Below are 13,791 nucleotides of genomic sequence, written 5' to 3'. Positions count from 1 at the left end.
CTGTATTGTGTTGAACATTTCAACACATAATGCACATTTTATATTCATTCCAGCTCATTTTATGGGCGATCAGAATCTGTTTAATTATTTGGCAGAATAAGAACCTTAAAATATGACACATAAATCACTAATTTATCATGTGTAAAAATGATGGGAGTGGTCACACTCCAGATGTTCTGAGACTCTGTGTTCCCTATCTGTGATATATAATAAGACAGCCCTTGCCCTTGGGTTTATAATCTGAGGGACACAACCCAATAGGAAAAAGGAATTTTTGGGGGAGGGAAGGGGAAACAAACTCAAACACTAGTTAAGAGCTATAGAGCCCTTGCAGTGACCAGCTGAAAGGCAACAGTTCAAAGACACCAACCATTGCTGGTTTCTCAGCTATGTCAATGGAGCTGTCCCCCAGCCTTCTCTCACTTTCTCTCTCTCTCAATTTATTTTTATAATTTCCACAAATTTTTACAAATTAAACCAAATTATTTTAATTATACAATTTTTTTAAATCAGGTTTTCCGCTCCTGTTGCAAACACCTGTCGATCATTTCCTCCCGTAGCAGCATCATTTCTTATTTAGTGTCCAGTTGTCATCCTTCACTTGGTCCAGGAGCGCCTCTTGATTAAAGGATTTAAGGATGGTTCCTCCTTAAAGATTAAGGAGGAACCATCCACAAACCATGCCGGTAGCGGAGGATCATCCATAGCAGGGACACCCCCCAGGTCACCCCCACTCTGCCTTTCAAGTTGGCAGACACAGGATTGCATGGCACTGCAAGATATTGTAAACTCCCCAGACTCCACTGGGGAGCATTGCGAGGATTTATGCCTCATAAATCCTCTCTTTCCCCTGCCTGAACTTCTTCGCGGCCCCCAGAGGGCTATGAAGAACATCCACCATTGATCATGGGCGTGGCCGGAAACCCCAATCTTCTCTCTTCTTTAGTCTAATGGAATGGCTGTTGCGATGAGGGAGGAGCCTGATTGGGCTAGTTTTTCAGGAGAGCTGATAGACAAGGTCCTCCATTGCCATCTCTTCCTCTTCATTTACTGGCGAATGGGTTGGCCATGCCAGTTCCTGCTTCTTTCCTAAATATCAGCCATCTATCACCATAGAAATTGCTTTCATGGTTTTTTATGTTCTTTGTAAAATTGCAAATTGTGTGGTGAAGACATAAAGCTGAACACTCCATAGTTGATATCCATGGAAGATATTTAAACCCTAGCTTAGTTCTTGCACTGAAACCAGTAGGATTTAAGAAGCTTAATCTTGACTGATTGTGTCCTTTCTTTTTCTGCTGTTGGCTACAGGCACGTATGACTAATTCTGTCACCAAATAAAATGGAAAATCATTTTGATCTTACCTATACAGAATTTAAATGGAACTGTGGATTGTTTTGTTACATGGCCTTGTACCAGATTTCCAATTCCGTTCAGGTTTCATTGTGAGCTTTGATAACTATGTAAGATTGGTCCTTAGATTTAAAAAGGCAAGAAGCCAAATTTAGTCCCAATCTTGATTATCAGTGATCTGCTGTCTCATATTACCTTATTCTTCATTAAGTGTAATCGTATGGTGCATTTAGGAAACAGTATGTGTAAAAATAAAAACGACATATGATGATTCAGGTTTGCTGCAAACACTTCCCCAGCACCCTAACAAATTAAGCTAATTAATAAAAAAATTCCACACAGAAACATTGGCTGTAAATAACTATGAATGTTGGTTCTCGTTACATTTATTGAATATCAAATTGTGTTTTTCTTTTGATTTTCTTCTTGTGCAGATGGTTCACAAGCACCAGCCAGACCTCCTAAACCACTGCCCCGCCGGACTGCTCCAGAAATACACCATAGGAAGGCACATAACTCTGACCCATCTATAGAAAATGTTGATGCAAAAATTGCAAAACTTATGGGAGAAGGCTATTCCTTTGAAGAAGTGAAGCGGGCGCTTGAAATAGCCCAAAATAACCTTGATGTAGCACGGAGCATTCTAAGAGAATTTGCCTGCTTTCCTCCGACCATTTCCCCACGTCTCAATCTATAGCAGTGTGGAAAACCTTGCAGCAAGCCTGTCCTTCTGAAGTTTGTGAGTGTGAACTTGAGGGCTAACATGCAAGTGCAACACTGCGTGCAAGAGAGAGATTATTCTCGAGACATTTTCAAAGAGTAGAGTTCCAGCAGTTTTTCAGGGAGGGGAAACTGCTCCTTTCAAGACATAAGTGGATTTGATCGTCTGTATTTTTGCTAGCCATACTTTTTTGAATCAGGGTTGAACTGACAAATAATTTAAAGAAGTTTACTTCCCATAAACTTTTAATCTGTGAAATGCATTTTCATGTTTACAAGGTGGTGAGTGACCATTTTCAAGCTGATAGTCCTCTTTTGTTCTTGTTCATATTTTCTACTCTTGTGTAGCATTTCCAATTGTTTTTGTACTGACTTGCCCCATCAACTATAAGTCACTTATTTCTTATCTCCCTTTTTTCTTTTAAAGAAGCTTTAATCTCTTTTTTTCCTTTTTCTTTTCTTTTGCATTTTAGCATCAAGCAAATGCAAGGGAAAATGTGGCCTTCACTACTGATTTTTTCCTACTGTTGTATCTTTGCTATTTAGAGAGAGAAAATTGAATGTGTAATACATTGTTTTGTCTTTGGTCTGCCTCTTGGGGGGCATTTTGACTGCAACAGTGGGCAGCTTTTCTTTGACATATGGCCAATAACTTTCAAGGTCTAGATGGCTTCAATTTTAAAATAAATTAAACGTTCACAATATTAAATTGCATTATATGATAGTTTCCCTGAAATGTAAATTGTACCTGGAACATATACTAAAAATCCATTTGTATGCATTTCAGATTAGCCCTTCATTCATGATGAGCTTGATGAAAGGTGCCCATGTTCATGCCTTGAATATTATCAGGCATGCCAAATAGATCCATTGTGTCGAGTTATATTAGCAGTGACCAGGTAGATTGCACTCCTGGAAGGTGGGATCAGTTAATTTCCTGTGTGAAGAATTATTTGCTGATTCATCACAGCTTTGGGGACAAGTTCATATTAACACAGGTACTTTGAATCTTTGCACTGTTGAATCCAAATGCAATTATTCTGGCACTATTTCTTCGAAGCTCACATTATTACCTTAAAAGCACATTCAGTGCCGAGATCAACCAATTGCGCAAGATTTTCGTTTTTGGAGATACCTTAAATATGTTTGCCTTGAGTTCCTAGTGGTGCCCCACACTGTGACATTCCAAAGCACAGGCTAAATCAAGACCTTCGACTTCTTAAATAATAATAATAATAATAATAATAATTTATTATTTGTACCCCGCCCATCTGGCTGGGTTTCCCCAGCCACTCTGGGCGGCTTCCAACAGAGATAAAAAATACACTAAAATGTCACATATTAAAAACTTCCCTGAACAGGGCTGCCTTCAGATGTCTTCTGAATGTCAGGTAGTTGTCCATCGCCTTGACATCCGATGGGAGGGCATTCCAGTAAATGAAGTGTTATTGGTAAGCTCCAGAAAAAAATCCACATGTGCTCTCATTCTTCCTTCTCTTGTCAACATTGAAGTCTCCCCCTTTACTTTCACATACACTCCCTGACATTGTTTAGCCGGAATGACAGGTGGTCCAAATGAATACACGCTGTGATGTGAGATGCGGAAAATGCATATCGTCTATTGCTCATGCAGCTGTTGTGAAGAATACAGTCTGAATACACTGACTGCTCTGATACTACAATTGTGTTCAGAGCAGGAATGAGGAAGGTGTGGCTCCACAAATGTTGCTGGACTGCAGCTCCTTTCCTCCGTAATCATTGGCCAAGTTGGCTTCGCCTTATGGAAGCTGGAGTTCAACAACATCTACAGCAAGGGGTGGGGATAATGTTTCAACCCAAGGCCTACATTCTTTTGTGAGGAACCTGGGATCCGCATACTTCTGAGGAGTGGGGCAGCAGCAAAAGTGGTGAAGCAATGGATGTGACTCTTACCTTTGACTAATAGGCTACATTTCAGCCATGCAGACAGAAATTTATGTACACATCTGCATCCTTGATCAAGGCAAGCATGACATGGTCATTGTTGAAGGCTACATTCCAGATGAGCACAAGCACTCAAGGAAGGCATGGAGCAGGTCCAGTGAGGGGTGTGGTCTGAGGAAGGAAGGGTCCAGGGAGAGTCCCAAGGCCAGATAGAGAGGCCTGAGGGTTCCTCACTCCTTTTCTAGATGTTCAAAGTTTCCTTGCCCCTGGTCTAGAGCCAATATAAGGCACCTATCTCTTCAGCCCAACCACCATATGTGACATGCCCAACATCACCTGGCCTAGTGGTTCAACATCCAATGAAGCTGTTGTGACCTTATAAAAACAGATGCAATCATTCAGAGGAACTCCCGTTCCTGGTTGAATATAGACTAGTGGAAAAAAGTATTGCAAGGAGGGAATCAGGAACCAGGTCTCCAAAATTAAGGCTGTGATCCATTTTCCAGAAATCGGATTAGGCAAGATCAGGGACATCTCAGTTTGTGGTGCTCATCCTCAGCCCTTTCCCTTGGGCCAGTTTTGAGAAGGTCTTCACCTAGCAACTCATTGTCACAACACTACTTGATTTGATTTTGGCACTCTAGCTCATTTATGGTGACAAATTTTAAATATAATTTATATTGGAATTCCAATTTTTCATATCCTGTATTCTTTCATAAAGATCTGAACGTGACATACCCACTTCTAAACTGTTCAAATTGTAATTCTGTGCAATCATACTTGGCTATCTCTTTGCTCCTCATAAAGAGACTTATTGATAAGTCCCGAAAAGGATCATTAAGACTGGTTTTGAGCCTTCTAATTCATAAGAACCTTGTTGATGTGCTGCTAAGTTAAAAAGCTGCAATTTTCCTACAGAAAACACAAGTTATATCCTGCCATTTTAAAAGAGTAATATATTATAAAGAGGGAAAGGACTACTTGTCGTAGCACAAGACTTTCAATTGCAGTAGAGACCATTGTTTTTAGTATAGGTCAGTGGTTCCCAAACTGTTTGGGGGCACCACCCTCTGGGTTCCATAAACTCAGCCTCAGCGCCCTCCTACCCTACCCTATAAAAAGCATTATTCAAAATAGTGGCATGCACAACCCACAAAGGAAGAGAATAATACAATATAATTCAAAACAGTAACGATTAATTGCACATTTATTCAGAATACAATTAAATTATTTAAAGTAAAAAAAATTGATGCATTTGATCCAGTGATGCCTGCTTTACAAAGTCTGACAGTCATTTATACCTTCAGCATCCCCTTGCCTCATAATGCCCATGCTAGGTAATTCTACCATCCCTTTGCGGGCAGCACTGCCCACTTTGGGAACCACTGGTATGGATATTTAGGAAAAGTACCTTTTCTACCCTCCTAAACTGCACAGTGTGGTGTTTTGTGTTACTGGGATGACTTGGACTAATTCCAGTAGATGAAGGCTTGTGAAAGAATGTGTCAACTCGGCCCTCCATATGTTTTGAGACTACAACTCCCATCATCCCTGGCTACTTGTCCTGCTAGCTAGGGATCATAGGAGTTGGAGGCCAAAAACATCTGGATGGCTGAGGTTGAGGAAGCCTGTCATAAACTGTCCCAAGTCTGGATCTAATGAATCTAGGATTCATAAAGTCTTTGAAGAGGTTACAAGGCCATCATATCCCAGTGAAGAATGTCCACATTAATGCCTACTCAATCTAAGTCATCCCATGGATGACAGAATGGTCCCAAAAAGCATTCTTAATAATATAGCCATGCAAAATTAGCTCTCTGATGGTTTGGTTATTGCTCATGAATTAGCAGAATAATATGGCAAGAGTTCTGTTCTGAACAAGGTCTCTACATTACCACAGAAAAAGGGCTTGTTCATACAAATATTCACACATATTTAAGCACACTGTTGTGTTTGGTAGCACATAATTCTCAATCAATTTCAGAGGTATTTAAGCTACTCAGAATGGTGATCCTGTTCCTACATCCAAGACTCACTCAAGAGCTTTAATTAATCATTTCAACATAGTGTCAGCTTTCTGCTAAAGAATTCTAAAATTGCTGACTCAGATGATGGGGTACATCGACAATGCAGACAATATGTAATACAAGCAAACTCAACGTCTGTTAAAGGAGCTGCTGTTTTAGTGCTTGATCAGTGTCCTCAAATAGCCAACTAGTCTTGTGCCAGGTTTGCTTAAATCCCATGTGTGTGCTTGAGGATTTTTCATAATGTGAATTTATTTGTACCAGAATCATGTTTCCAGCTTGAAGCTTTACTTTGCACTGACCTGGTAAATATTTTAATTTGTGTCTTAAAAGCTTGACAAACTTGGAAGCAGATAAGTGTGTTTTTAATCAGGTACTGCCTCTTGACCTGGAACGTAGTGCTTCTAGGACTGGTTTCTTGAAAGGACTGCAATAGTTTTCATTTTTGAAGGTTTATCTTCTAAATAACTATTTTATCTGAAAAAAAGCCTTTTTATAAACTTGTCTAACGTGGCAAACATAGTGATGTGATCAATTCCTATTTTATTCAACATTCTTTTTTCAATTCTGAATATTATGTAACCTCAAATTACTTTATCTGTTCTTGTAAGGTATTTTATAAAAATGTTAACAGAATCATACATTTTCTTGGAGTGTGTTTATTAACTTGTTTTACCCAAGCATCGTGTCATTTCCACAGTTAACCTGCAAATGGATGGGTTTGATATTATTTATATGGACTTGTGAAGATGAACAGTTTTTAAATAATATGTTGATATCCAGGAAACTTCTGTACCACTGGACTTAATAATCATGTTCTCAAGTTCATGTGTGTGTGTTTGCATAACAATTGTGAGTTTCCATTGGTTTTGCATAGGAATTGTGTTCCTGTTATAGTTAAAGTTGCAGTTATAGTCCTTGTATGTTGAGTGAATACACGATTTGCATAATAGGTTCCTTAAAAAAATAACGGTCAGACTCCGAAGAGTGATGATAGACATACTTGAGGACTTCACATCATGGCATTTCCACCTTTAAACAACAGACCACCATGCCATAACACAGACTACTTTTAAAAGGCATATCAGTTTCAAAAGTGTCTTCCTTTGTGGCATGGGGGCCTATTTGAGAACTCAAGTTTGATGAGCAAAATAGGATTCGTTTTGTTTTATAAGACTGGGGATATGTAACAATAGTATGTTATAGTGTGTCTGGGACTACCTCATAAATTGTCTAGTGACAACTGTATATAGAATAACTGGCTTCTTTCTCTAAGAATGGGATCACTGATGAGATACAATTGTTTTATTCTCTTCTATTATCTGGTTCCTCCAGCATCGTAGCACTTCACTTTCTCTGTCTGAATCCTTGTAGGGATGTGATCTGGTGTGTGGACTTCTTGCCCAGCTTAAATCACTTTGCATCTTTTTAGTCCCTGTCTTGGTGGCTGGCATTTCAGTTTTCTTAAGGAAAAGCTAGCACTCATTCTGGTTTCATCTTCAGAGGAGGTGTCCCCTAGATAGCACTCTTAACACATACTACTTTTGGCTTAGAAGAGAGTTGGGCATTTCATCTTCTGTTAGCAATTAAAAGTTGAGTTGTAATAATACTATGAAGCTATTCAAACAAGTATTTGAAACAACTCAGTTCATGGTTTTCAAGAACCCAATATAAAACAGAAATCAGATCCATTCTCTTAAGTTAGAATAGACTGCTAAGTCTTAATGCTATCAGTTGATATGGATGATGAGTAATGTACCAGGTGTACCAGGTGGAAAGTTGGCAACTTACTCTTTAAACAAGTTACTGAAACGTGGGGCTTTCATGAGCCCACAGTAAAAATAACATTGATAGCCCCAAACACCATTCTTGAAGCAACTGTATACTATACCTTGTTAGATTTGTTTGTAATGCAGTGGTAGCTTGGGTTACATACGCTTCAGGTTACATACTCTGCTAACCCAGAAATAATACCTCGGGTTAAGAACTTTGCTTCAGGATAAGAACAGAAATGGTGCTCCGGCAGCGTGGCAGCAGCAGGAGGCCCCATTAGCTAAAGTGGTGCTTCAGGTTAAGAACAGTTTCAAGTTAAGAATAGACCTCCAGAACGAATTAAGTACTTAACCCGAGGTACCACTGTATTTGTCACTGGTTGTAATGTGAACTTTCTCCATAAAATGGCAAGTCAATGGTTGGCAGCTCTCATCCACGGCAGCCAACATGAGGATCTGCCAATGGTGCAGTTGTTGGAATCAGACTGAAGAATTTATTCTTAATTCAGCAGATTTTCAAATGTGCCCCATGTATGATGTCCGTCATACAGGGAAATGTGGCTATCCACAACAATCAAATCAGAATGATCCACAATAAAACAAGAATTGTCTAACATAAGCATTTTCCCCACTCATGCTTTCAAGGGTAGGTATTAGACCAAATGGAAAATCAATAAACTCTGAAGACTATTAGGTTGTCATGTATTAAGATGATTGAATGCACATTTATCTTTCATGGGCCCCTGTAGTTGGGCCAGCTGAAGGGTGTCCGTGCTCTTTGCTCTCAGGACCTGTTGGACTGTCCTCCAAATCTTGGCTGTGTGCTCTGCATGAAGGCTAACCATGCCCTACTTGGTGTCTATCACTGCTGCCCGGTGCACCATGATCTGTGCTGAGTCCCCCCACCCATGTTCACCACAAAGCTGTGGTTTTGTAGACACTAGGGTCTCTTATATACTTTCAACTTGTTGAAGAGAGTCTGAGCAGATGTCCTGGTTCAAATACTGATTGACCCTCTTGCGATCCAGGATGGCCTTCCATTTTTACACCTTCTTTGGAACCATTAACAAAATAGAGTAGCAGCCAGATCCCCTCTGTGGTTCTGCCACATGCTCTGTTGCCCTGATATCCAGCAAATGCTGGAGTGCCTGAAGCATCAGGAGCAAAGGGGGGAAATGGGGAGGGAGTAGCTGGTCAAATTCTATCCTGTAATCCTGGTGGATGGTGCTGAGCAACCACCGGTATGTACCGTATTTTTCGCCCTATAGGACGCACTGTCCCATAAGGCGCACCTAGTTTTTTTAGGGGGAAATAAAGGGGGGGAAATTATTTTTCCCCCCAGGTGCGGGGCTGGGGCTAACAGAACAGGCAACTCTCCGCAAGCTGTGGGAGCCCGCGCCGGGCTCCCGCGCTTTGCGGAGAGCTGCGCGAAGCCTGGAGAGTGAGAGGGGTTGGTGCGCACCGACCCCTCTCGCTCTCCAGGCTTCAGCAAAAGCCTGCATTCGCCCCATAGGACGCACACACATTTCCCCTTCATTTTTGGAAGGGAAAAAGTGTGTCCTATAGGGCGAAAAATAACGGTAGTTGTGGCCTCCAGTAACTGAGGAAGTGCTGCAGCTCCCCCCCCCTTCCCTGGAAGCTGGTCGGAGTCAGATCTGTTGCTGCCTCTTGTAGTAACTATCTTGTTGTTGAAGGCCTGTTGAAGAAGGAGTTCTGGTTATTCTGGGCCTGTTGAAGAAGGAGTTCTGGTTATTCTGGTTTCTGTTTGAGAAGAACCCCACCTGCCCACCCAGAGGACTTTGAGGCCTTGTTGTTGAAGGAGACTTTGTAGGCGCCAAAGGAGGAATAATTTCCCTTCTTAGCCTTTCTCTCATTCCTTACTTCAGAGTTAACATGGTCTCTGCCAGGGTGTCTTCCAGCCCCTCCCCAAATAGCTTGTCGCCTTCGAAGGGGTCACTGGCCAGAATGGCGTTGGCATCTGCCTGCCATTGTTTAAGTCAGAGCTGTCTGCACACTGCCATGGCCCTTGCTGAGAATGGGTAGTGGCAACCCACACAGGACCCCTTTCTTCCCTGTGGAGAAGGAACTTACCACAGTAAGTACCAACATGCACTTACCTCTGATGCGGCACTAAGTCTCAGTGAATCCAAAATTTGCAACTTAGCCTTGATGTAGATGTTGAACATGACGAAACTTCATTCAAGTTGGTTTTAGTATGTGATAGTCCCTACCTTTGATTGTTCAGGCCAGTGCTACTCAAAGGGGTGGTCCACAGATCAGTTCTAAGAAAATTTCGCAGAAGGGAAGTTCACAGAAGGAAAATTTCTCTGGCTCCTACTTCCCTCTGTAGCTACCTGCACCCTCAAAAAGTCCTACCTGAATGTTCAGATAGCTTGAGAAGCACTAGTTGAGACCATTTCATCTGACAAACTTGGGCCACAATCTACAAAAGCGAAGACTGCAATAAAATGCTAGGATGCAACAGGTTTTCCATTGTTTTTGTTGCAATAGACTAACCAGGCCACTCTTCTAAAAACACTCTTGTGTTGCATATGAATCGCGTACTGAATTTTGAAGTAAATCTATATGTCTATCCGCACCCTCAAAACTCATGCCTGGCTCTGTGCTTTTGTGAAAGATGCCTGAGTAAAAGACGTATTGGCATCTGGACAGAGTAAGCTGTCTGTTTCATTTCGAGTTATTTGAAATGTTTGCCTTCAGCAGCAGTAGTCAATACCTAATATATATGGGGTAACACAATGGGAAAGAAGAAAGGCTGGACGGAACAAAAGCCCCGGCTCACCTATTCTATTGATTTCAGTCCGCATCCTCTCATTAGTTTCAGTTAAACATCTTGTCCCACGGCTCATATCATAAATTAAATCAACTGACTTAGAAGGAAAGCTGCAGCTCTGTCAACTGTCCCATAATGAAGAGTTCAACTGAGAGGTGAAGGCCGTGACATTCCTCTCATTGTCTCAAGAGCACAGGCATTACTATGTATTGCAAGGGCATGGCTCTTCTTCAAGCAGGCCTCATCTCTTTCTTTCCCTTCCTTTGTGCTAAAGAGCCGTCTTTCCTTTTCAAGAGTTTTTTTTTAAATCGAAGTTTCAAACTCCTTTCAGCTGCTGCACTCTTGCCTGAAAACACTGGTCCACAACCCCTCCTGACCAGTGTTTAAGGTTTCTCTTAAAAGGCTCGTGCGGGGGAAGAGGCAGCATTGTGGGGGCTGCAAAGTTCAAGAGGGTTAGATACTTTAAAAGATTTAAATGCATGTGTCTTTTGTTTAATTGCAAGTCTTCTGTTGTGACAATATTGCTTCAAGCACCTTCTAGATCAGTGGTTCCCAACCTTTTTTTGGCTATGCCCCACCTGAGCATCTCTAAAATCCTGATGCCCCCACTCCCAGACATATAATTCTTATTATTCAAAAAGTGAACTCCTATTCACATGGAAGAAGCCTAAAAGGCCACTCACTGTTAATAACTCATTCTCAAATTTCCCCCCTTAAAAATCAAATTGCCCCCCTGTGGGGCGTGTGCCCCACGTTGGGAACCTTAGATGGAAAATGTGATATTGATGTAATTCTGTGTTCATAACCTCTACGATCCTGTAAAGCACTCTGAATTGAATGAATCGCTCCCCACCAGCTTGCACCCTCAAACTGGCCAACATAACAAGAAACACACAGGAAGAAGAAAGTACACATGGGTGTGTCTTATTTTCAGCATGATAAACAGATTTGTCTGGAGGATGAGGCAGTAACCAGCTTGCAGGTGAATGCATCTGGCTAATCCTCAAATCAGATGAAGGAGGGAGCGATGTTGATGGAGGGTTTCAGCCTAAGCCTACGGGATGGTTCCCATATGAATGGTCAACACTTCATGACTGATGCATCAATGGTGACTTCTGTTATGTGTGGGAATTTTAATTTCTCGCATTCCTTAAACAAGGCTTCACCAACCTGTTGCCTTCCAGATGTTGTTGGACTACAACACACTGCTGGCTGGGGCTGATGGCCTTTATGGTCCCAACAACATCTGGAGGGCAGACCAAAGTTCTATTGAGGTGTTAAAATCACAGCATTACAAGGAAGAGAGCCAGATACTGCCTTCTGGTCCTGTCATTGCTGCTTTGACTCCTGCCAGCTGTAGGACTCCAGATCACAGAGAGAGCCTACACATCTCAGGTGGGTTTCCTTGTTGGAAGTATCCCCCCAATGTGCTTATGGTGCAGGATCATGGCAGGCCAGTAAGGGCCATTCCACAATATGTCCCCATGCAACGGGGTGATTTTAAATGCTTGAAAAGGGCAAAAGTGGATCCTAATGGAGCTGGTTGCAATGAATTTATTGTCAAGTGATCAGAAATCAAGTGATTTAGACATGCATATGAACCAGCCACAGATTTCCTGCTTTGTCTAGCTAACTCTCATCTCAGAGTGCAAATCAATCCTAATGACATTATGCAGAGGTCCTATTCAGTTTTGTGTCTCAAACGGCATAGGACTTTAGCATAATGTCATTAGGATTGTATTATTAATTAATGTTGAAGCTTGTACTGATTACTCAGTGATTAGTGACATAATTGGAAATCTGTGTTTTGTAACAAATATCTTGCCCCGCGGCTACCTAGTATATCTATGTTTTATGAAGCGTATGCCTTTCCCCTTCTGCCTTTTTTTTTTTTTTAAAAGCACCTGAAACCATGTAAAACTTTTTAATATATCTGAACAGCAGCAAAAGCAACAGGCAATAAAGGAGCACAAAATACGACCCCCAAAAGACTTGCACGTTGATTTAAAATACTTCTAAAATAAAAAGAAAGTTGTGGTCTGCACTGAACTTCCTTAGAAAAAGTGGTCTGGTGATTTTCACTAGCAGGTGCTTGTAGACTATAGATCTCTGCTATTCCTTGCCCATACTTTTGTGAACAATAAATAGTTCTGCTCATCTCCAATAAAAGGGTTAATATACTTAAAAAAATGCGTTGTCTTGCCTTTCCATTAAAAAAATGGGGAAAAGCCCTGAAGCTAACTTTGCAACCAAAAAAGCAATATTAGGGTTATCAAAGAATAAAAATCACAAACAATAAAACAAGATGTTTCAATTTAGATGGAAAACAAACTAACAAAAAGATGCCACACGAAACCTGAATAAAAGAACCAATAAAAGTTTTAGTGGTATCTTCAGAGATATTAATGCAGTTTAGAAATATTAAGCAACTGCTAACCTGAAATGGGACGTGGGTGGCGCTGTGGGTAAAACCTCAGTGCCTAGGACTTGCCGATCGTATGGTTGGCGGTTCGAATCCCCGTGGCGGGGTGAGCTCCCGTCTTCGGTCCCAGCTCCTGCCCACCTAGCAGTTCGAAAGCACCCCTAAATGCAAGTAGATAAATAGAGACCACTTTATAGCGGGAAGGTAAACGGTGTTTCCGTGTGCTGCGCTGGTGCTGGCTCGCCAGAGCAGCTTCGTCACACTGGCCACGTGACCCAGAAGTGTCTCCGGACAGTGCTGGCCCCCGGCCTCTTAAGTGAGATGGGCACACAACCCTAGAGTTGGACACGACTGGCCCGTACAGGCAGGGGTACCTTTACCTTTTACCTTAACCTGAAATTTACTGTAACATCAATGGACTTGCTATTTATGCAGGCATACAAATCCACTAAAATAAACCGTTTTTATATAATTTTAGAACTGGTGCCCAGCTTCTAGATTCAGCTTTGCAGTTTGATGCACAATATTAGCTTGTTGATGTTACCTTTTTACAGTTTGGAACTCATTTCCTTCAGATATTCCCAGACTCCCCACTTCCCTGCTCTTTAAGGAGCATCTCAAAAACATCCCATAGGTTTTTAGTCCAAAGTGAACTCAAGGACGTTCGTAGTAAGAAAATAAACTGGCTCTTTCTCCCTCCTGCAGCAGCTTGAAAAGCCTTCCTGGAGGCCAGGGGAACCCGAATGAACTGCCTGCCCTGTGGACCTGTGATTGGGTCC

General features: G+C 41.6%; 1 protein-coding gene across 1 annotated transcript in view; it reads left to right on the top strand.

Moving 5' to 3' along the window:
* The window catches only part of CBLB (Cbl proto-oncogene B), a 58,504-nt gene extending 55,716 nt beyond the window's left edge, over positions 1-2,788 (top strand). The window contains exon 19 of the mRNA XM_081859651.1: positions 1,789-2,788. Within this exon, the coding sequence (XP_081715777.1) occupies positions 1,789-2,051 (263 nt within the window). The 3' untranslated portion in view covers positions 2,052-2,788. The remainder of the gene's footprint in view (positions 1-1,788) is intronic.
* Positions 2,789-13,791: the final 11,003 nt, after the last annotated feature.

This window comes from Podarcis erhardii, assembly GCF_964252035.2.
Source record: "Podarcis erhardii genome assembly, chromosome: 4".
NCBI classification, from domain to species: Eukaryota; Metazoa; Chordata; class Lepidosauria; order Squamata; family Lacertidae; genus Podarcis; species Podarcis erhardii.
Note: the sequence above shows the minus strand (reverse complement) of the source record. Positions and strands in the feature narration are given on the sequence as shown.